The sequence below is a fragment of the Falco naumanni genome, chromosome 7, assembly GCF_017639655.2.
Source record: "Falco naumanni isolate bFalNau1 chromosome 7, bFalNau1.pat, whole genome shotgun sequence".
Taxonomy (NCBI): domain Eukaryota; kingdom Metazoa; phylum Chordata; class Aves; order Falconiformes; family Falconidae; genus Falco; species Falco naumanni.
The window spans coordinates 48,742,604-48,767,147 of record NC_054060.1 but is presented as its reverse complement, the minus strand read 5'-3'; the positions used below and the strand labels follow the sequence as shown (position 1 = coordinate 48,767,147).

The 24,544-nt window shown below is 44.3% G+C and overlaps 1 protein-coding gene across 2 annotated transcripts in view; it reads right to left on the bottom strand.

Moving 5' to 3' along the window:
- PAMR1 (peptidase domain containing associated with muscle regeneration 1) overlaps positions 1-24,544 on the bottom strand; it is a 59,403-nt gene that overhangs the window by 24,246 nt on the left and 10,613 nt on the right. For both annotated transcript variants that reach the window (XM_040601838.1, XM_040601839.1), the window contains exons 2-6: positions 22,191-22,367; positions 21,310-21,438; positions 14,935-15,049; positions 9,134-9,351; positions 4,920-5,027 (exon numbers count right to left, since the gene is read on the bottom strand). In XM_040601838.1, coding sequence (XP_040457772.1) covers positions 4,920-5,027; positions 9,134-9,351; positions 14,935-15,049; positions 21,310-21,438; positions 22,191-22,367 — 747 coding nt within the window. The remainder of the gene's footprint in view (positions 1-4,919; positions 5,028-9,133; positions 9,352-14,934; positions 15,050-21,309; positions 21,439-22,190; positions 22,368-24,544) is intronic.

Below are 24,544 nucleotides of genomic sequence, written 5' to 3'. Positions count from 1 at the left end.
GCATTAATCTCATTTCTTTGATATATCCACCTTGACACAAGTAGGGATAAACTCTGTCCCTTTACAAATACTGTAATAAGCCATTTCCCATTGGAAAAGGTGAGCAAAACGCAATGAACAACCAAAAAAACCCCAACAATGGCAAAACTAGGAATAGGGAAATTAAGAGTCATATTCCTTTTTGGAACATTTTCCCTAACTGGGATAGGACTGATTTCAATGCCAGAGTAGCAAGAAAGGGCTCAAAGACATTTAGTTATACCTGAAGTTCTCCACTGTAATCATGCAGCATAGGCAAGGTCCAACACACGTGAGCTGCAAATGGCACAATATATACCAGTACCTATAGACAAGAATTATGGCACTCCTTGAAACCTGTTACTGAGAATCTTCTGACATTTTTTTTTTTTTTAAATCAGGCATTCCCTTAGAAGACTCTGCATTACATGTCCATGGTTAGGTAAGAAAACTAGGTTTAATGTCCAGAACCTTTCCCCAGTGCTTCATTGTAGATTCTGCTGCATTAAAACTCTGTCTAGCCTATGCCAAGCACTCACAGCTGGGCTCATTTCTCCCGCAGCAGAACAAGGCAGGGGGTGGGGGAGTGTTAATGCTCTCTCCCTATCTTAAATATCAGTCAGTTAGTCTGTTAAGGGTGAGGGTGTCCTCAAGAACCAGCCCAAGTCACAGCTGTATGGGGCCAAGAAGGATGGAAGAGGATTATATCAGCAGTGAGGAAGGGCCTGAAAGCTCTATTCAGAGGCCTCTTGGAACATAGTAAGGCCAGCCCTAGCAACATCAAAGGCTACAGAAACGAGTTAGTTTATACAGCTTATTCAGTTGGATTAGGCCCTTCATTAGGATGCAGAACAAACCTTCTTGGCAGACAGGAGCAAGAAACAGAATAAAAATGGAAATCGGATCTGAGCCCTGAATTCCCCATTCAGCACAAGTTCCTCTTATTTGCGTAGGAACTCTAGTTCGCCTGTCTTTGTTTGAAATAAAGGTAACAGGAAATTTCAGGGCAGGATGAGGTCAAGGTCTCTTGCTCTGGGGCCAGCAAGCCCTGGGAGGACTCCTGAGTCAGAACACCCCGTCCTAGCAGGAGGACAAGCAGAGGAGGAGAGCATTTGCCATGTGTTACCAGCAGTACATCTCTCTACAGCTGCATCTTCAGCAAGCAAACTCAACACTGAGACCTTGGAAAAGACCTTTCATAGTTTGAGTTGAACAAGTAGTTGTCACGCTGTACAGAATCATTGAGTCTGATATTTGAGTGGATGCTTTTTAGCATGCAGAGCACCAGGATGTTTGTTACCTTTTCCCTAACGTGCATCTTTTGAGGAAGTTGCTGCTGTGTTTCAGGGTATTGCAGGCTAAGAGAACAACATGATCTGGTTTGGGGCGTTTTTTTAATGCCTCTGATTCCAGGATTTGAATTAAAATCCATAGAGGTCAGACAGAAAAGTCTGAGTTTGACCTCAATCATGTCAGCATGGCTAAGGGGTCACTGGGAGGGGTATGCAGGTATACTGCAAATTCAGTTTAAAACCAGAAAGAAGCCCAAATATTTAAAATAGGAATTCGTTTTCTCTACTTACTGTTTCATCATGACAGAGCATGCATATGTGTAAGAAGGTATTTGTTAATGGTGTCTAGGACAAGTCTTTATTGTGTTTTAAGGCAGAAGAAAGAAGGAAAGATCTCACCCTAATGGTTAGCATTTGTTTTACAATTTCATATAGGTGTTGTTTTTTTTTAAAAAAAAAACAGTCTCTGGAGTCAAATCATACATATTTAGGTAAGGTATTTCTTGCCCTGACACAGAGCTGGTTGAAATTTTAACAGCATTTCACTTCATGGTGTTGAAGCCTTTAAATCACTGTAATAGCCCCTCAAATTGTAAACAAAAAGACAATTTCCGGGCTGCCATAGTAGAGAAAAGAGTCTGCTAGTTATAAGCAACCTGTGCCTTTAATTATTTTATTAATATTTCAAATTGTAACTGACGGAGTAATTAGGATTTAATATTACCCCAGGAAAGCAGCTTGACCAATGTTGATCATCCTGTTAAATAGATGGAATTTAGTTTAATGAGGAAAAAGTAGGTTTCTTGTGGTTTATCTGATTAAACTGATTTCTGTAATTCCAATAGTGATTCCCACATCTTAAAAACTAAACTTGATGACAAAAAGACACAGCTGCATTGGGATGGTGAGGGACTTAGAAAATTCCTAATTCTGTTATGAAATGTTCATTGCTGAATTTGTTTAATTTGGCCTTAACTTAGTCCTCAATAAAATAATCCCACAGTCTCCCTTCCTCTGAATCATGTCCCTTGGATTTCTTTAAAGCCCTCATACCTCCCTGGGTACCTCCTGTTGCACCACCATGCATCAAATCTCTGCATGCTTTTAACTTTAAGGGGCTCTAATTTTCTTCTCTCTTATTTTTCATCAACATAAATCCGTTCACTTTAATGAGATTATGCCTGACTTGCTCCAAGAAAACCAGACTGAAAGAATCAGCCTCACAGTGTCGAAAGTCATATTCAGTATTCCAAAAGTGACCAGTTTATGATTGTTTTCTGTAGAAATAAATGTATTTCCCTTGGCTCTACCTCACAAGACAGCACTGTTGCTGCAAGACCTAACAGACAGAAAGATTTTGAGCATGACATGATCTCCCTGTAACATTTAAACTGTTCAGGATTTCTGTTCAGGAATGTTCAGAAATGCTGTTCAGGAAACTACATGACTCATTTTTAAAGAAATACAGCCATGGTTATTTTTTTCCAGTTCTTCCTTCTGCTCTTAAAAAACAAATCAAAAATTAATTTTCTGCCTTTTTTGCCCCATACACTGGAAAATACTTAGCATACATTTTGGCAAAACTGAATGAAATATATAAGAAAAAACTTCTTTGAAGCCATACAACAGAGATTTGCCATAGTGTTTTCCCCCTGTGAGGTTTGCTATTCATGTACAAGAAAAAAAGTCAACCTTTTTCTATGTCATGGAAGGCAGCAATATAGGTGCTGGAAAAAAATATTTCCTAGCATAAGCAAAAGGCAAGCATACAGCCGCAGACACCATAAAGTAACAGTATTTTATCCATCTAAACTGTTATTTCACAAATCAAACTACAGGATCGCTGTCAAGTTAAAAATCTTACTGTATATATTTCTAAGTGTCTCCTCCTTTTTATTCTGTTACTACCTATACCCTTCATTGTTTACAATGAGACAGAAGTCTCATCCTGTCGGTTTTTGACTACCTTGTCTGTTGTTTCCTGTGTGAGTTGCATGGGTGAAGTTTCTACATTAGTATTACAAAAGAAAACTAGTAAAAGAATGTGAGATTCATTTCTTGCCTTCACTGTAGTGTAGAGCCTGCCAAAACTAGGGTTGAGGTTTGCTGGAAATTTAATTAATTTGAAATTTAGGTTGGTTCTGAACCAGGCAGGAATCTTGTTCTTTTCTTAACTCTTTCCTAAAGACAGGAACTGAACCGATCTCACAGAGCAGTTGCAACAAGCTTGGGAGTTTCCAGTCCCTAAGTAACCTGCTAAACAACTACTCACAGGCAAGAGGCTGTTAGCAGAAGAGCCAGCCACATTAGCCCTGAGGTGAGGAGCCCTCAATTTTCAGCAACCCCTTCCCTACAGAAGACATACCAGGAACCTGTGCAATCTGGCAGAATGTAGCATGCTGTTCAGAACCAAAACTTTTTCAGGCTTATAGAAAATGCCAAACTACCTCTCCTCTGGTCTACTGGGAGAAAAGCCAAGTCTTATGAGTTACTTCTGGATCTGTAGGAATCAAAAGGTCTTTTATCTCAAAATGATCCATGCAAGGAGGTACCATGTCACTATGATTTAACTTCCCTGATGAAGTAAAAGCAATTCCAGTAGAGAAACCCACACCTGACAATGGCACATGTGGTGAAAAGATTTTCGAAGTAGTGAGGTTTGGTGTATGTTGGCTGCTCTGACATAGAATTGAAAACTTTGGAAGCAGGCAAAGCATTGTGTGCCTTACGGCCAGAGTAATGCCACAGCGGGGCACAGTAAGCCGTGCTTTCTGTCTTGAGTCAAATATGATCCCAAGTGGATTTCACTAGTATCACTGAAATTGTCCAGGGTCAGCTGGAGCTCTAGCTCAGTGACTTTAAATATTTCATAATGCTCCTTTCAGCTAGTAGAGATGATATGGGATTTATCATAGCATATGTCGCACAATTCTTACCCCTTCTTGCTCTTTCAAGCCCTATTAGATGAAGACAGACATTTTCTCAAGCATGAAGAATTAAATTACTAGAACAGACAATTGATTTGAACTGATTTGAACTCAGTTATTTTACAATTCACTCGGCAAGACAAAACCACGTGTATGCCTGTATGTACAGTGAGGACCACCAACACAGATACGGACAGAATATCTGCTTTTCCACTCGTTTTAGTCACAAGTCTCTGTCACTCATGGTGCCAGAACTCTACCTTTCAGATAGCTGTGAGGGAAGACAAACTTCCTAGGACTGACCTTGGCTAGAGCACCAAGCACAGGTCTCAGCTGGGGTATGTGCTTTTAGAAGAGAAGAGCTGATCCAAACAGTGGAAAAGGGCAGGCAGGTATATCTTTATCTGATAAGGCTAGTCCATTAAAATACTTCTTGTGTGCTGTTTCCCAGCTCCAATTCTGTTTTACCTTTTTACACATAGATATAAAGCTCCAGAACTATTCAGTAGAAATCTTCATAAAATGTGATGCAATATGTCTTAAAAATTGCCACAAGAAGCTCAGTGCATTCTCTGGCACTGTGACTGACCTCACCTACATTATCGATGACACTCCTAACAATTGATGGCCTGCATCAGTGACAACCCTGGAGGCTGGTCATACACACAGTGTCTGTACTCACAGTTTTCACAGCGATTCCCTGTATAGCCAGCCAGACAGGCACATTTGTAGGTACCACTTTTGTCTAGAATGCACGTTCCATCATGAAGACATGGAGATGAAGAGCAAGCTATAAAAGAAAAGCAAGACATTCATGGTCTCTCATAGGATAGGGGTCCTATCTGTTTTTCCTCATGATGGTTACATCTTGGGGTAAATTATGTATTCTGGTTAACAGTTAGGAAGACACAGTCAAGAGCCTAATGCATGACAAAACGCTTTCTGCTCTTCTCTCTTACTTACTGGAGAGGGGATCTTATAAGGGTGGGCAGTTCTTTTCCCAGCATTTGTCACTTTTACCATTTTCCTTTAACTGTAGTAAAGTGGTGAGAAAAGTTTGTGGAAGAAAATTAATTTACAGCAAACTCCAACAGTGTTTACAGCTTAGCCTAAATCAGTTTAATATCAACCTACATTTCTCCTGCCATTCATCCCAGAGCTTAGGGATAAGTTCTGGGATCCATGGTTCTGATGGGCTTTTTGGGTCTCAGATCTTGTCATCCCAGACTTTGGGAGTTGCTTTGGCCCTGAGGAGCACTTCTTTGGTGTTAAGTTCAGGAAGCTCTGAATGGTCATGATGACCGTAAGTATGCAGGGGAAGAACTTGCACACCATAAATCTAGCAGTGATACACATCAAACTGTACATATTAGCATGAATTAATATCAGAATGTGTAATTGTGCCATTTAATATCAGCAAATTCCACTGTGCAATAACACACACTTTTTAAACACACACTCTTTTTTTTTTTTGCGCCTGCTTTAAGGGGAGATGAGCGAGTAGGACACAATTTACTTTCAAAAATAGAAAGAAATCACTTCCACTTAGATTATTTTTCAAACTGAGTGCAGGTTTTAGCAGACAGAAAGCGAGCCAAAAATGTCAAGATTTAGATCCTGTTTAAGATTCAAGTAACTCTAAAACCTGAGGTTTTCAGGATCTGATGCCCTGCTTCAAGTCAATCTCAAAAAACCAAGATTCTGCAGCAAAGTTCACATCTGGATCCATACCAGAATTTGAGTTCAGTTTAAGCTCACATTGACTACAAAGCATATTCCTTGCCATGTTAAAGAATTATCCAAGCATGCTTGATAACTTGCAGATTAAACTTTGAAAACATAATTACTAGAAAGGTCTACATTCTAATTCATTTGAAGATCATCTTTGTCCTACCACACTAAATACCCTGATTACTTCAGTTATGACAGAAATATGAATCTTTGTACAAGTCACTGAGTTTTGCAGCCATGAGCAACCTATGCTGGGGGACCTATGGTGAGGTTGTGTACTATTACATTTAAAGCATTCTCTCTGTTGCTGTCCAGAATGGCAGATGTCAGAATCGGCAGTTTTCCTTGCAAAGACTCCACTTGAAGCATAATCTTTGAGAGTCTTTATATCCAGATGGCAAGAGACAAGAAATATATAGATGCCACATATGTATTTCTCTGGAGGTTTCATGTGGTGATGTAACAGCAATTCATAATGACTGGGTAATTAATATTTTCCAGGTCTCATTGAAGACCAAGGTCTGACTAAGGACAGTAATTCACTTGTTAAAAGGAACATATATGTGGCAATTGTACTGTATCCAATGAACGTAAAATATCACTTAGAAAGGGAAGGAGAAGCAGAAAAGCCTGTAGGGACTGGTATTTTGTAGTGACTGGTTGGAAAACAGTGAACTTTCAGCTCTGTCCTTGCCCCAGCTTTGTCTCATGATTCTATAGAAGTAAGCATGTCAAGTGAATAAGTGCTAGATACTGTCCTTGAAAATGCCTGATACTCAAGAGCACTAAATATTTTTCTTTTTAAAGGAGTCTTGATTTCCTGTCTTCAGTCAAACATGGGACAGTACTACCAAATATTGAAGCCCCTGTGTTGTGTCAAAGATCACTAGCTTGGGGGTACAGAAAGTAAAGTGTTATTGAAATTCAATAACAAGCTTTCAACTAACTAGATCCAGCATATGTCTAATCCCTAAGAGACCCTGATGCCTCCCCATCTGGGCCCCCATTCTTCTCATCTGAACTCTGTTGAGTCACTTTTAGTCACTCATGCCAATTACTGGTTCCCATTTAACACTTGGCATGGAATGAGACCTCACACCTGCTTCCAGACCAGGCAGCACAGCAGGTTCTGTGGTTTTGTCCTTTAATAACTGCACATGCAGTGACCTCTCCTAAAGGGGATATAGGCTTTGCAGCTTATTTTGTATCAATCAAAACCTTTATGGCAGTTGAACCAGTGACCTCTGTGCAGTCAGTGCCACTGCTTCAGCAAGCGCTGACTTGTAAGGCAGCAGAGAGCTCAGAGAAAGGGAAGACAGAAACGGAAGCAAATCAGTTCTGAGAGCACAAGACACTTCTTTAGTCCTCTCCATTGTACCACTAAGGTGCTGGGGACATCAGATAACCTCCACAGCCTGGTCCACAGCCTGTGCTGCTGCTGCTCTCACCTGCAGCACAGGGAATTGCTCTAGCAAGCCCTGTGCAATCTGCTCCAAGGACCTTGGCTTTTCCACAGTGCTGTGCAGAGAGGAAAATTTTCAGGGGAAATGCTTCAGTTTACGATGTGCTGCCAGAGCTTTCGATGCTGTGTTGCTCCTGCTTTCAATTCTACACTTCCCCATGCATGCTGTATTCTTCCCCTAAACTGTCCTGCTGGCCAGGTTAATGCTTCACATAAAAAGACACTGGGAGTGTTTTAAAAGCCTTTCACTGCAGCTACACATTAGGCCAGAACAGCCTCATAATAAAGTGCACAATGAGACCTCCTCACAAACTCTAAGAAGCCCTTTGCAATGTGCTCTGTGTGGATTACCACACTTGCAGCCACCCAGCCTCAGAATAATTACCAGTAAAAATGGGGCAGAAATAAAGTGCTCAACAGTATTCGAATAGCAAGTGTTCCCTGCTGAGCAGAGAAAACAGAATCAATTCAGCTTGCACCATATGGAAAATGTTAGTTCCCTGAATGTAGGCAGCCCTTATGCAACATAGCCCACACCACATTCATTTGTTCTATATCACCCCTCCTGCTGTAGCGCAGACGAACTATCAATAGCTCACTGCTCCTGCTATGTTACTAACAGGTACTAAAGGTAACGTTTGAAGAACAGGGCAGGCTAAGAAATGGCATAGGCACTGCATCTGGCAGTATGCACATTTCAGATTGCTAGTTACACCCCTGATCATTGTTAACAGCTGATCCACTGTAGATTTGTGTATTTTTATAATGATTATATTAAATAACTAAACCTCCTGAGCCAGATACACCCTGGACGACCTCATGAAATAATGGGGTCATCCAGGGTGTGCTGAAGGCAAGTTATGGTGAGTCATAGATCCTGCAGAGTTTATCTATAGCAAAGCAGCATGCTCTGATTAGCCTTCTGTGCCACAAGTACTGTGGATAGATTCGACCAAAATTCCCTATGCAGCTAAACAAGGAAGATCCAGAAAGAGCATAGAGGCTGCTTCAAATGCAATGGCAAAATAAGGAGCCAGCTACACTTTCAATGTTATTGTGCAGTCAGAATAAAATGATGGAAAGCAGTATGGGGGACTGAAGCACGGAGTACTAACAGAAACACAGGAATTCTGGAGCCCTGCTTCTGTCATTGAGTTCATCACAGAATGGGAAAAGCCTCTGGTTTTCTTTTTCCTTAAAGAAAAGAATCTGTCCTTTGTACACAGTTTTGGTTTTTAAGTTGTAATGGTACGATACATGAGCCAACACAAAAGTCATGTCAGGGCATTTCCACTGAGATAATTATGAGGGTTTGCATCAGGTTTTTGCTAATTGAGACAGCGTCTGCTCCTGCACACAGGATTGGGCAATTCTGCAATTGCAGATACACATGCCCCTTCCTCTATTTCCTTCTGTGCTCTTACTTCTCAGACTCAAACAGAAAAGTCTCACAAAACAGCAGCTGTTCTGTGGTGGCTGGTGCTGCTTGTTCTTCACACAGGTGGAAGGAATTCAGTCTTTGTTAGAAGAGCCTCACATTCACACACCATTTGACAGCTTTTGAATCTTCCCTGCACTGACTTTGTGTAAGTTGCTCCTGGCAACACAGCATGCAAGTTTTTAATGAAGCAAAACAGGGAGAGAGATTAGTGAAATTGAATTAATGAGAATTAGCAGCATGTTCCACTTTGGGATTATTTTACCTGTAATTTCTTCAAAGACAGCATGAAATCCATCAAAGTTCTTGGATCCATCAGACTGGAAGAGGACATGGAGTGAAGACCCAGTGCTTTGGATGGGAGGTGGCCTCTCATTTCCACAGAATTTCTTAATTATTCGGCTGTCCAAATTGTCCCCATCACGGACCTCCACGTAGTCATACTGGCACATGTAGTCAAACTCCAGGCTCAGCATGGAAAATCTTGGGGAAGAAGGACACACAGTCAGACTGCATACTCTCACCTGTGCGCCCTGACTCTTGATTTATTTGGATGTTCAGCTATATTAGTGACTGCCCCACAATGAATCAACAAGTCCCTAATCACATGCAGTCCCCCTCAGTCATCTCAGTTTTTGCATCATGATCCTTGGAAGCCAGCTCAACTCTACACAGTTGCTCCATAAGAATATTTCAGTGGCAGAACAGTGAAGTCTAAATTGAAGTAATACAGTCTGCTCACATGCATCAAGTCCCTAATCACATTACAGTGATCTAGGGTCAGACAATGTAGGGGGCATATTTCTATTGTGGCTGCTTGCTAAAAATTTTTCTATTTCCCCTAAATAAAGTTCTAAGTACTGAAAGTAACAGTATCAAAGACCAAGGCTCGAAAGATATTTACATTGTGATGTTCAGAAGCTGGCAATCAGGGGTTGAAGGAAAGCTTAGGGATGTGACAGAAGCAGAAATAGGCAGAGAAAGAGAATCCAAAACACTACAGCATGTTTTGCATTAGAAAGTAAAATGGTAGTAAATCCCCGATGTCTGGCACTTGCCCTTCTTTTGAGGACAGAAATAAGGGACAGGAGTTAGTGCAGAAGGGAAATATTTAAAGCCTTTTCCCACAATGTCTGTCTTTCCTAGGTTTGATCCAGCCACTGCACGAGGCTCTTGTTCATTAACAGCAATGTTATATGCTGCTGTTTGAATTCAGTGGGGCACAGAGCCAAAGTATCCCACCAGAATATGAATGAGAGAGAGAGAGTGAGAAACACCAAGTGCCTCTTGGAGCATAAGCAATGGCCAGGGGTGCTGGGCCCAGCCTTGGTACAGCAGATAAGAATGAAGGAAGACCTGAGCCTGAGAGGCCATGTTCCTAACTGTTCAGCAGAATACTTTATAAATGAAATTTGTTGTGTACTCAATCTTCCTAAGAACTCCAAACACCACAGATGTGTAATTTAGGTATTTAGGATGAGGCTAAACTTCCCACATTGCCTATTCCAATATGGGCCTAGTGACTTGCAAAGACTGCATTTCCACATCAAAGAGATGAGACAGACTTCGGATCTGCTGCTGGATCTCACAGTTTGAAAAGGCAAGAGAGTACTGGAGCCTATTTCCTGCTGTTCTCTTCTTGGGACTCAGGCCCCCGTATTAGAAAGGCCCCCGTGTTATGTAAAATGACCTTTCTTTGACATCTCACGAGCTAACTTACAGAGGCCTCTTCATTTAGTCACCTTTGTTCATCATATGATTGGTTTTAGAGCATCAGGAGTACACTACATAGACAAATGAATAAGCAGTTGTAGGAACCTACAGCAATGGAGCAGCACCCCTCAATTTTTAAATCATCTAGTGGAATGTAGAATAAGAAAAAAATCACATCTGCTTTAAGTATGCATTAGAGAGAGATTAATTCAACTTAGCTTTGCATAAAATGCATGAGTTGAAGTCTCATTCTGTCGGGTTTGCCAGAGATATCCTCCCAGGCATCGGGTTATGCACTACATCTTCAAAACATTCTTTCACTGGCAGATCATACCCCAGGGGTCTACCCTTATGGAAGTTACAGAGCAATACAAATTAACCCATTCATTCTTGTCACACTTATCAGGCTACAGTTTATCCTGACTCAATCCTGCAAATATTTACTGGTTGTCTGAACTGGTACATTTCTGATTAAAATTAAGTATGTGTGTGTACAGAAGGAAAGTTTCTGGGATGCCCGCCATGTAATGGGAGCAGTATTATTTATAGATGCAAAGGTAAATTCTGTCTAGCAGTGTGTTCCTGAACAAAGAATATCAAGAGATATTCACACAGAGTGAAGGCACAGAATGAGAGCACCTTACACAGAATACTGTTTTTATTTGTTTGCTTTCTCTGCTTTAAAAAATGATGAAAACAGAGTGGGAGATGTGAAAGGCATAGAGGGTTCTGGTTTCCATTTTATTTAACTTAGCATAGAAGCAGATGCACTGTACTGATGACATGGGATTCCATGATCAAAACTCAGAATTGGCAGGTCTGGAAACCTGCCAAAGCTTTTCAAAACCTCTTGGCTGTGGCCCAGTTGATGGGACCCTTTACAGACCATGAGGTCTGTTGCTGTTTAAATTACAGGTACAGGCAATGTAATGAACCTCAGTTCCCTCACCTGTGAAACTGTAATTATATCATAATTATTTTGGATATTATTAAACTAAATGCTAATTTAGTGCTACAGGTGTTCAAATACAAAACAGAATGCAAAGTATTGTCTTGATTTCATCAGTGTGTACAGTGTGAATACATTCACCAGCCCCTCTGAGGAAAGCTCCTAGCCAAACAAAAATATTTAAAACTGCATCTCTGCTGAGGCATTAAAGAAAATGATAGAAAGTTGCGAGCTACTTCTACTGTGGTATGACATATCCCTGATGATATGGCTTGGGCTGAGGGAGCCTATACATCACAACCTAAAGAAAAACAAGGCTGGAAAAAAAGCAGAGAAAACAAACTACCACCACGATCTGGGCACCATTTATCAAAACAGCTCTGCTTAGCCAGCCCCCAGAGGACTGTGTGGCACAGCCTGAAGCAAGGGAAGATTTATCTGTGCTCCTGAGAGTGTTGCTCTTCCTGCCCTATGTAAGCAGAGACAAACCGCTTTGTTCCCCTTCTGTATCACACTATCCCCATCTCTGCCCTCACAAGCCATCAGAGAGGCAGCAAACAGGATTTGTGCACAGAGAGAAGAAAGGAGTTCTTTTGTTAGCAGCTGTGCTGATTCAGCACAATGTTGGCATTACAGCTCTAAGCAGAGTTAGCATCCACAGAGGGAATCAGCTTGTTTATATGAAAATGCAGTGACATTCAGCATGAATTGTTTCGTTCACTGAATTTTTATATAAAAGTCTCAGGTGGCCTGCTTAGTCGTACCTGCCCTTTTGTGTAGGAATGTCCTAAAGGAGAAGCTTTAAGCTACATCTACCAGTTTTCCACAGTATCTAACTGCTCAAGTACCTCAATGGCCAGCTTTGAATGGTCCACCTTGGAAACCTCAGCTGATTCAGAACACACTCCAGGATTACCTTATGTGAGGTAGATATAAGGTCTCATGCTCCGGGTTTGCTCTTGAGGCTTCCTCCTATGCCTTCTGACATGCAGGGTGGCAGAATTAAGTGTGGACATTCAGGACAGTTCCTGATCTTTCCCTAGAAGTGTCACATCATCTGCGGGGTCTTTAGGCACCCAGACATCAAGCTCAGCTCAGGCTGGGCACAGGGCTTTAGGCTTCTGTCTAATGCCACCCAGCTCAGGTAAATGTAGTTCCTGACAGTAGAAGGTTAGACGATCAGGCTTCCCTCTTGCAGACTTTCACAATTAGCATGTAACATTATGTCACATCAAAGAGATGCCTAGTGTGTTTAACTGTAGGAAGGACGTACTGGAGAGGGTCCAGTGGAGGGCTACAGAGGCAATAAGGGGAGTGGAGCATCTCCCTTATGAAAAAAGGCTAACAGCCTGTTTAGCCTGGAGAAGAGAAGACTGAGAGGGGATCTCTACTAATGTATATTAATATCTTGAGGATAAGTGTCAAGAGTATGGGCTCAGGCTCTTTTTCAATAGTGCCTAGCAGCAGGACAAGGGGCAATGGGCACAAACTGAAACACAGAAAGTTCATTCTGAATATGAGGAAGACCTTTTTTACTTTGAGGGTGACAGATCAATGGAACAAGCTACCCAGAGAGGCTGTGGAGTGTCCTTCTCTGGAGACATTCAAAACCTGCCTGTACACAATCCTGAGCATCCTGCTCTAGGTGAACCTGCTTTAGCAGGGGGGTTGGACTAGATGATCTCCAGAGGTCCCTTCCAACTCTGACTATTCTGTGAATCTGTGATTCTGTGATTCTGTGATAGACGCAGGAGAAAGAAAAAAGCACTCTCTGCAGGATGCCCCTCATGTTAAAGTTTTGCATCTTCTGGTAATAGCAAAGGTAAACAGAGTGAACAGTACAGATCTCATGTGATGCATCTTCCTAGCATGTATGTGGGTGGCCCTCAGGGCCTGATTTCTCCAAAGAGTTGGTACATCTGTTAGTTTAGTTTACAGCACTCCCCATTCCTCTGCCTTGAAGCGGATGACAGTGTCCTTAGCTCAGCCACAGCAAGTACCGCTGTTTGATCTAGTGTCCTTTGCAAGAATAGCCTTTCCTCCTTTTCTTATACCTTGTGCCTGGTGCCACCTGCCTGTCAACTCAGAGATGGGTGCATTCACTAGTGATGTGCATACACAGGATCCATTTCCACTCTCACACCCACCCCCATAAAAGTGAAGACAGGGTGAAACCAGTAGCTCTTGAAGCATGTTTTAAGACTTACAATTGACAAAGCCTCATTCAGAAACGTAAAAAATACCAGATTACCACCTCCCTGAGTTTGTGCAATTCCAATCACACATGTAGCTAACATCTTTTAAAAACAAGGCAGGTACAGCTCATATCAGCTAAGGCTGATGCAAAGTTGTGTCATGAGAACACAAAACTGCTCCTCACAGTATTGCTGCCCTTTGTCTCCTACACACTTCTCCAGAGTCAAGAGGTTCCAATGCTATCCAGGCAATAATTGCAGCTGCTCAAAACTACACAATAGGCTTGCACTTGCAGGTCTGGAAAAAAGGGCATTCATGTGGGAATGCCACAAGCTCTTCCTTTCTATTTAATCATCTTCCTTTTGTTAAATATTAAGTCTGTCTTTAAACATATAGAAAGAAATCTGTGTCTCTTGGTTCTTTTGCCTAGCATCCAAAGTCAGTGAAATATTGATGTGAAGGCTTCAGCTACTGTTTTTGTTATATTAGTGAGTTTTGAATACAATCCCCTGCCAAGCTTCCTGCTGCACGTGAGCTACACACATGTGAAAACAGTATTAATTACCCCAGCTAGGGGCTCTTCTGCACTAGGCAGGACACCCAATCAAGAACTGTGAGTTTGAATCAGCAGGGGCGTGATAACAGGTCTAAGCATACGTAGGTCAGAGGAGACTTGGAGAACTAATGACATCCTTCAGATATAGGAATGGTAAGAGGAAAAACTGAGGCTGGTGGAGGACAGGGCTGGTAAAATGAGTGAAAGGAAAATAAGAGAGGGAGAATGTAGGCTAAATGCAAGGCAGGACCCATTGGCAACTATCTCCTGGCATGAGATGTCATATCAAAATGTTTCTACAGCTTTTCTTCAAAGAATGTCTTAGCCTGGTAGACTCTTCAGAAAATGTTGGGTGCTTTGGTTTCAAGGTCTTGAAGACACCTCTAGAGAGATACATTGTGCCCAGTATCTGAGAAACACTCCTTAGAAACCAGCTGTCCTAAATTGGAATTGAAGGCACAGCACTAATGATTTGTGCAGTGGCTGCCCATCACAAGCTAAACCAGGGAAAGAGCTGAGGTAGTAAATGCAAAGTGGTGGTACTACCTTCATTAACCCAGGGCTCCCTGCTGTTGAGCCTCGTTGACTTTTGGTTATTCATGCCCCAATGTCCACCTGAAACCAGTGCTGGCTAAAAGTCAGTATGACCTACCTTAATTCAATGTTAAATCCAGCTTGAACGTGAATAGTCCATTCGCATCGTGCATTCAGTGGGTAACCCTCCAGCAAGATCTGACCTCTAGAAGCCCGAAGAACCTGCCCACACCCTGGGGAGCAAAAGAAGTAAAAAAATACGTGTGAAGGACCTTCAAGATGCATTTGAAGAAAATACATGTAGAAATAACACCACAATGAGAAGACAGGGTGACTTAGGAAGATACACACTTTTTTACACAGCAGAATATAAAATAATGGGACAGCCACACAATGGCTGTGAAGGATTATGACTCTGTAAGAGTATTGTCTAGGTGAAGAGCACCCCTATAAAAATTTTAGTTGATCGCTTCTCCCTGGTTTTCAATGCAGCCCCATGAAACCATTTCTTACAGCTTTTGTCCCACACTTGATTAGCCCACCCACCCACCTGGCTGACATTCCATCTCAGAACAGTTTTGATAGATCTCATGTTGACCTGTGCAATCACTGAAACTGAGGAAGCTGTTTGGCAAGTGCCAAAGGTATGATGAACACTTGAATTAGCTCAAGTCAGAGAAACAATGAGAGGAGGAGCTGTTGCACCCAACATCATAGTTTCAAGTCCTTCACAAGCAGGCTCTTGGAGGAAAAACAGCTGATGTACTGCTAGAGGAGACATCTGTTTGTCCTCAGGATTCACCACATCATCTTTATATGTTAATGCCACCATGACATTGGAGACATATAACCATCACAGCTCCTCCACCAATGGCTCAACGTAACACACATATAATATACATCCCTCACCCTTCTCTCAGGTTCATTCTTATCTTTCCTCTCCTCCTGTCCCCCTCTGCCTATGTCACTCTCAACTTTTCACCATACTATGAAATGTACTTCATATCAACAACTATCCAATCAACAGAATAAGATGAAGTACTCCCATCATTTGTGCCCAGTCTGAGAAAAACACTGGAGGACAATGACCTGAACAAACAACAGACAAAGTCACACACTGAGGAAGCAACATCTTCTCATGGCTATCCTGCAGCTGTCCCTAGGCAGCTGTCCAGGGATAGTTGTCTTAATTCCTCATCATGAATGCTGAACATTTTTAGTCCAGAGAATTCTCTCACTTTAAGTAACCTCTTCCTTTCCCCCAGCTATAAAATACAGCTAATGGTATTTTCCTCTGCGGAAGAAGGAAAGTCTTTTAGTGATTTTTGTAGAGCCTTCTGTGGTCTGTAAACGCAAGTGATAGCAAAATGTGCAGCTAAATCATGCACCAAACAGAGCTAATTTCTCAGTTTCTGTTTTCCTGGCTACGTGGAGTCTTGCACATGGCTACATTCCCTGGTAAGCCTTCTGTTGCTTTGCTGGGGGATGAGGCTGTATCTGTAAACCAGAAATTGCAATTGAGTCTAACAGCATCACTGAACCAGGGGACTCTATACCACAGATAACGAGGGTAAGTAAAAAGACAAATGACCCAAAAGACCTCCGCAGCGACTCTCACTTCTTTTTACCTCTTTAGTCTAACAGAAAGCCCTGCTCCTTCCATCTTTGTCCAAAGAGGAATCCTAAACTTTTAACCAGTAACACAGGATGATTGTATCCTACTGAAATGGTGGGGTTTAACACTTGCCTCTGGGCCCTTCCTTCCTTTGGGAAAAGAGGGTGACAGTGACCTGATTTGGTGAAGTACCAAGCATCTGCAGTTCCCATTGATCTTAGTGTCTGGAAATCAGTCCTGCTGCATCTGATCTATGGGGAAATGTGAAAACTGCAGGTCAATTACTCCTCTTTCTTCTTAAGAAAGTATTGCTCAAATGAAATACGCTTTTCATTTACCCTTGGTTACCCTTAATTAAGCAGAACCCAAGGAAACAGAAATGCTACTCAGAAGAGTTCCTCAAAAGTGTTTCATCCTCCTCTGTGGCTCGCTTAGTTCCCTCTGTAAAAGGCAAGGATTAATGACTGTGCCCAGCAACCACATTAGGATTCAGTGAGTACAGCAGGATCTGCTGTGATACACATGATAATGCTCCTTCCCACAGCAAGAAACAGGACCTTGTGCTGCTGTTGGCTACTGCCTCAAAAACAACCTGAGACAAAGCTGCTAGAAATCTTCAAATGGTTTGACAGGGGGCTTGGACCACCTCAAAGAAAGTTTCTCTTTCGTCCCGAAGGGCTTTTGAGTTTCCAATGCCTTTAACAAAGGAAAGCCAAAGAACTGGTGCAAAGAGATACTTGTATGCATGGCATACTAAACGCACTTTTCTGTTTGCAGTGGTACAGCCTGAACTCTCTGAACATTGGTGCCAAGGAAGTAGGTTTGTCCAGCAAAGCAGGTGGTCCAGAGGCTAAAGAGAAGCCATTCAGTGACTGCCTCCAAAAGAATGTTCTCAGATTTGTTACCGCCCTTCTCCACATGGAGCACCTTTGCGATCACATCAGATCTGTGCTCTTGTATCTCCAGCCCTTCCAGCAGAAGTTAGGCTGACTCCTCAGATCAACAGTTCAATCATCTGTTGATCAAAAGAAGTCTTTTCTCTTCCCATTCTGAATCTGCGGGAGACCTGGAAAGCTCTCAAAAATAATTTACATCTTAAACACAAATGCTGGCAAATTCTGCCTCATTTACAAAAAAATAATCCACTTTGGCGGAGCATCAACATCCTTGTTCCGTTCCTATTCCTGAAAAAAAGGCAGCTTTCAGGGCCTCAGTAAGATTTCCTCTAAAGCTTGTTACTAACAGAAAAGAAAACAATTCAGGAGACCTCTGAGTTGCAGCCCACGGAGACCCGTGGGTTGATGGAGGGAGAGGTCCTGAGGAGACCTCTGGTAAGAACTCAGTATCTGCTGTTTGAGTGTTACAGCATCGACATGTGGCTCCTTCAAAGGTCAAGAGGACTAACAGAGGAGAATGAGAGTAGAAACCTTACTGGTATTCAGGAACAGGCTGATACAGGAAGGCAGCTGTCACTTGTCATGCCTTGTTGCTACCTGTTGCTTGCTGGTCACCAGTATTAGCTGAAACACTAATGTTCACAAAATCTTTAAAACTACAAGTACTGTTGTTGACCATGAGACCACATTTGGACAGCAAGGCTGAGGACAGCTGTCAGATAACACGACTTTCTCCCCTGCTTTTGATGGAGCATGTGTTCTTCAGTGACGTGGCAATCGGAGGTTGACAAAGGCTGTTAAAGAGTACAGGGTACAGATGAAAGGGTCCTGCGGGGTCATTTTTTTTTCCTGGTTTTAGATTCTGATACACCTTTTTGGGCACGACAGTTCCAATCCAATAAACAGTCCCATTGGGTCATGTCCCAGTATCCAAGTAGTTCTCTTCAGCGTGGCTTTTCCTAGTAATCTTCCTTTGGACTACCCTACACCATTTCTCTTTTTACCAAATGATCTGGTGTCCTCTGGCTGTTCTTCAGCCACGTCCACGGGTTCAGCTCTGCCACCAGACAGTACAAACCCCATGGCCCCACCGGCCAGGCCAACCGACTTCTTCCTTGCCACGGTCCCCCCAGGCCCATCACCACTATTGCCGGCATTTACCAGGCGTGGCTCCCAGGGGCTCACCCTGCCCCCGCGGCTGCGGGCAGCCCCCCGGCTGCCGGCACCAGCCCACGGAGCCGGTGGGCACCCCGAGGACCCCGCGGGCAGGCCTTGCAGCTCCCCTTGGGGGAACCGGGCACCGCCCCACCGCTGCCCCCGCCCCCCGCTCCCCCCCGGTTCGGCATTAAATCGGCGCTTATCGTGCCCACAGACTGCACTGCCGCCGCAGGCTCCCCCGCGGTCCCGGCTCGCCCTGCCCCGCGCCCACCCGTGCGGCCCCCCTCCCGCGGCGGGCAGGCCCAGCGCCGGGACCCCGCGCGCCACCTAGCGCCCACGCGGCGGCGCTGCCGCCTGAGGAGGGGGGGGACCCGGCGCGGCGGGGGGCGGAGCGGCGGGGGCTGCGCCGCGGGGGCGGGGGGCGCCGGGGCGGGACGGGCCCGGCACGGCTTCTGAGGGCGGTCCGGTGGCGAAGGGATGGAGTCGGAGGGTTGCTTTCTTGCCGCTGCCACGCTTGCCCGGTGACGGCGGAGCCCGTCCGAGCCGCTCGCCGTTTTGGCCGGCCCCGGGGCCGGCGCTCCGTGGCAGCGCCTGCGGCGCCCCGCGAGAGGGAGACAAAGCCCGGCGCTCCCCGGGCGGCGGCGGAGAGTCCGCCCGGAGCCCCGCCGGGTGCCCGGGGGCTGCCCGCCCCTCCGGCGGTCCCGCCGCACTGGTGCGTGCTCTGGGCAACCGCCCTAAAGGGGGGGGGAGGTCGTCGGCTCGGGGACAAGGCAGGCGGGGGCCGCGCTGGGCGGAGGAGGTGACATCAAGGGAAGAAGCTTCAGCTGGGGACCCCTGGCAAGGGCGGCTCTGCCAGCAGGAGCCCACCTCTCTGGGCACTGCGGCAATGCTGCACCCGCGGCTGCCGTCCTGGTGTGGGGTGAAGCTTTGCGTGCAGCTTGTGTGCACGACTGGCGTGGCCAGGGCAGGTCCCGTGGGCTGTCCGTGTGTGCTGGCAGAGGGCACTGGCACCCGCAATACACGATGGAGTAGGTGGATTACATCCCCCGGTTACTGTGGTTGCTCTCCCTTGGATTCCCAGGATTTACCGGCACTCTGCTGCTGGCGAGGTGCCAGGGCAGACTGCAAAATTCCAGATGTGATCCTGTGTGCGGGTACCTCCTTAGCTCTCCAAAATGCATTGTTAACACAGCACATCCACTGCTCCAGCAGTCGGTGCATGCTGCTATTCGAAGGCTACTTACTGGCTGCCCTCCAGACACAAAGCCACATAGCCTGTGAACCTGGCATGGTTTTAGGCTGCTTGCCAGACATGCAGCGTCCATATGCTTGAGCCTACCGTCAAGGCTGAAAGTGAGATAGTCGTGAGAGCCAAAGCAGGGGAGCTCAGGACTGTGCTGGTATCACAGCTGTCCCCTGTGCTCCTCTTTAAGAGTGGAAGAGGCAATAGTGCTGTCTGCCTATCCTACCCTGCCTCTGAGGTGCTGCAGAACCGTATAGTAGAGACTGTATCCTCTGTGTCACACTGCTTCCCTCAAAAGAACAATTAGTAGGGAAAAACACTGTAAGACAAAGCTCTGCAAAATTTCTGTATTGCAAAAGTGTCCAAATAGGCTGCAGTATGAGGCTGTATTTGCTTTAAAACACAAGTAGGTGGAGCAGGCCAAAATATACTGTAGGCAACCAATCTACCTAGGCAGAGGGAGGAAGGATTAGATGAACTAATGATTCTTTCTCAGCTCTGCTCTTATAAAAAGTGCCAGGGGAGCTCTAGCATCGACCCAGAGCAAAAGTGCTATCAGAAACCACACCATAAACTGCAAGGGACTCAGTTTATCAACCTCTGAAGCACCAAGGTTGAGTTAGCTGTGTTACCGAGGCATGTCAGTTTCCCATGTTCTGCTCTTTGAAGCAATGGTTTGATTTTGTTTGCTTTCACCTCCAGAATAGTCATGGGATGTGTTGGGAAAGCAGGTTCAGTGGTTGCTTTAAAATCAATAAATAAGAGGAGACAAGACTAAGGTGTCTAGAATAATGGGCAGAACAGAGTAGGAAAAGAAGTGAAACGTAAACAGACAGTCAAGAAAAATTGAAATTCTTCACCAGTGAGAAACTGGTAAAGGAAACAAAGTCTTAAACTGTATCCAATTAGTTCATGGATTTCCTTATTGAAAGATAGCATTGGGACCAACAGCTTAGCAAAGTTCAACAAGCAGGAGCTTTTATACACAGTCAGGAACAAAACCTTCAGATATCGCTATCAGAGCCTGAAACACTCTTGGTCCATCACAGCGCTGTTAGCAGTTGCAAGATAATTTTCCAGAGCTGCCTTGGAGCGTTTTGGAGCTGTGCAAAGGAGGGAGGGAGCACTGGGGCTTCCTCAGGGCTGGTTCTGCAGCCCAGGGGTTGAAGGAGGACAAAGGAGAAGCTCCTTGATATAGTGGTTGCCCTTGTAAATGTTTATGCTTTGCTGAAGGCCTCTGGGGAACAAGTTATGCTGAAGTATGTCCAAGAAATGCAGAGAACAGAAGATTTCCAGAGTCACAGTAGTTAAAGTTTTAAAATAAACCAAAACAAACCACAAGTTTAGTAGGGTTGTAACCTCCTGTGACTTGTGGCCCAGGCCAGTCCCTAGCAAATGAGCACTGAGAGAGAAGTTTTCACCACTGTAGATCTGCTTATTGCCTGATTGTGTTTCCCCTCTCTTGCCTGTGCCCTTTGCCAGAGTCATGCGCAGGAATAGCTGGAAAGGCACAGCATGGCTTTGGCTCCATCCCACCACCCCCTGCCCCTGACATGCCACCCTGCCATGTAGGACACTTACTCATGCAGTCCCCTCCATACCAGCCAGCTCTGCACTCTGCACAGTACGTCCCCTTGATGTAGAAGTCGTCAAGTGTCCCTCCCCAGGAGCCATTGCGGCAGGACTTGCAGTTCTCAAAAATGGTACAGCCTGAAAGAAGAGCCACTGCATTAGAGGAAGGTCAAGGTGCATTCTCCTGCGCGGAGAGGAACAGTGTCTCTCTGTTTTCCACAAAAAATGTCAATTACATTAGTGACTGGTGCAGTGTTGGCAGCTTCCGCGCTGTGAACCGTACCCAACCTCCACTCCAAGCCCTAGGCAGCTCAGACTCTGAGATTTGGAACCAAACCCCCTGTCTGATTTGCCCAAACCTCTAAATCTCATTGCTCCAACTGTAAATGCCTCTCTCAGGAGTCTGAATGTGGATGCTGGTGCTGCTCAGGCCCAGCCCAAGGGATTGTGATGTCTTCTAACCTGGTCCTGTCTCTTCTTGCTCTCACCTTTCACTTTGTCCTTTCCTCCTTGCTAACTGAATTACCAATTTGTCTCTCCTTTCTTGCTTTGGGGACGTAAATCATCCCAGAGCACCTACAAAACACTCCTGTTGTGAAGCCAGCTGCAACATCATCCTTTGGTAGCTCCCAAGACTGCCCAAGACACCCTGACTACAACAGTGCTGTAGGTTTTTTTCTGGCAGCACTGCTACTTGCTGTGGAGGCACCTTGCCAAGTGTCTTGCTGCTGTCAGCAGAGGGGCAGAGGGAGTTCCAGATGAGATGCAGGGCAATTCCATGCCCCAGTGAGATGTACCTGCCCTTTCCACTGCCCTGCCCAGCAGCTACCATGACATGCTAAAGCCTTGGACAAAGATCTGGTGTAAACGCAGTGTGACCCTAAACATACCGGGGTGGATTAAGCAGGAGTCACACTCATTCTCCTCGTTCCTGCAGCAGGGAATGGTGTAGCCCACTTTTTCTTTCCGTCCCGGGCAGACGCACTCGATCTGGTCGTATTCACAGCACTCCCGACACATGATATTCCACTCGGCGCCTGGGCAGTTTTCATTGATCACTGTGTACTCTGCAAGCAGGGAACAGAGAAGGACACACATGGAAATAATCCGTTATCTGCCAAGGACTGACAGGATCTCTTATTCAGCCATTTGTCAGATCATGTATGGCATGAGGCTGGCCAAAGTTCTTTGGCCCAGTAAATCCCAAACTATGTGGTAACATGCGGCTGAAACATCAGCTCGGTTTGGGTGTCTAAAGAACACATGGACAGTTTTCCAGTGCCAGCCAGAGGAGGCAAACAGACCAGAGGGAAGAAATATGTTTGCTTCAGTCTTTTTCTCTGCGAGGCCTTCCCACTTCTGTGGTAAGAAAACCAGTTTTTAAAAAAATACAGAGGATGATGTGACATGAGAAAGACTTCTTCAGATTGCAGGACTGATTTACGACCTTATATATAGTATAGATTATTTAAACTATAGTAGCATGTTTTTGTGGTATTTCCACTTGTGAATTTGCTGCTCTTGAAGACTAGGGTGTCCACCAGGAAAGGCCAATTTTGAGGCTGGATTTTAGCCAGTTTCACTCCCTCCTTTCACTCAGAAGCACACGGTGTTACACTTGGCTTCACTGCCAAAGGAAACAAGATTTTTCATTATTTTTAAAGGTTCATTTTGTATGGGATTTCTAATATGTAAACATTATTAATATATTTTTAATATTTAGCATAACCTCATATGATGATATTTAAGCTGTGTTGGAAGTGCCCTTTTAGACCTCAGACTGTGACTCTGGACTGCCACAGTAATTGCAGATCCCATCTTGCTCCACCAGTGTGCCATCTTAATTCTACAAATTGAAATCTAATTGAGTGCACTGTGCTGTCAGTGTGTCTTCTAACCAGCTGACAGACCTGATGACTGCTTTCATGGAGTTTGATGGTAAAGAGAGAGAGAGTAGACTAGAAAGATGAAACTTGAAGGAATCATGAGACTCTCTTTCTTCTTCCCTCTCTCATCCCCTTTTTTCTTTCTTCTTTTTTCATTGTGGTTAGGTACCATCCTTTTTCCTTTTGTTTTCAACTCAGTAACAGGGCTGCCTTGTCATTGCAACAAGCCATACATCTCTAAGATGCAGCACCCCTGTTCATGCCTGTACCTGTCTTCTCACAGTGCTGTCTGTTGTTTCATTGTGCCTCATAACCTAATTACCATGTCTGCTGGAGCTCCCTGCCACTGAACCTTGCTGCTCTGTCTCGGTTGATTCTCCATGGCCTCATGAAGCCTGGTTCCTGGAAGATTATCGTTTCCCCTGATGATATTTACTGGCTCTATTAAAAAGGGACCACCAAACTGTTTCTTCTTTTTTTTTTTCCCTTTGGCTGGGAAATGAAATTCAGCCCTTTGTGCTCCTCAGAACTGACTATTTCCCTTGTGCCTGGTGTACCAACTGGGGAGAGTCTACCACCACTCAGTTTGGAAACCAGGCTCCTGTTTGTTTTGTGCTGAAACCTTTCTACTCTCCCTCCCCACCCCCTTAATAATTCCAAAAAGAAAAAGAAATCTGCTTTTGTCATTCAATAAGGTTCAGTATTTTTTTATTCCAATTACAAATTCTTGTATCAAAATAACCTTAGTGTTTAGCAGTTATAAAGCCTTTTGCCTGTAGAACTCAACATGCTTTACAAAGTCCTTTTTCCAGATGGAAAAATGAAGCACAAGGGAGGTAAAGTGACTTTGCTCAAGGTCCCAGAGAAAAACAATAGCAGAGACAGGAATTAAACTTATGCCTTCTAATTCCCAGAACAGCAGTCAATCAACCTGGGCAAGCTGGGTCTTCTTAACCTATGGCTATTATTCTCTTTTAATGAAGCCATTTATCTGTGAACTGTATCTGATTCTGATTCCAGAGCAAATTGATTGCATGTGTCTAATTATCTTATCAGAACTGGCACTCACTTTGATACATCTCACCATACATGACTGAAAATAGCTGTATCTGTGGTGTATGGGGGTCAGTCTCACTTCTTGTTTAAGAAGGACTCCCCAAAGTCTAAGAAATAAATAACTACCTAACACTCAGGAGCTTTTGCAAAGCTTCCTTCAGATTCTCCTGTTTCCCAGCTCAAACTACAAACCTGATTTCTCTCAAGATACTAAAGCTTATTAATAAAGCTTATTAATAAAATGGCTATATTTGGGTTGCAGCTGTAAAATGCCCAAGAGAAACTGCTGTCTGTAAAATGTT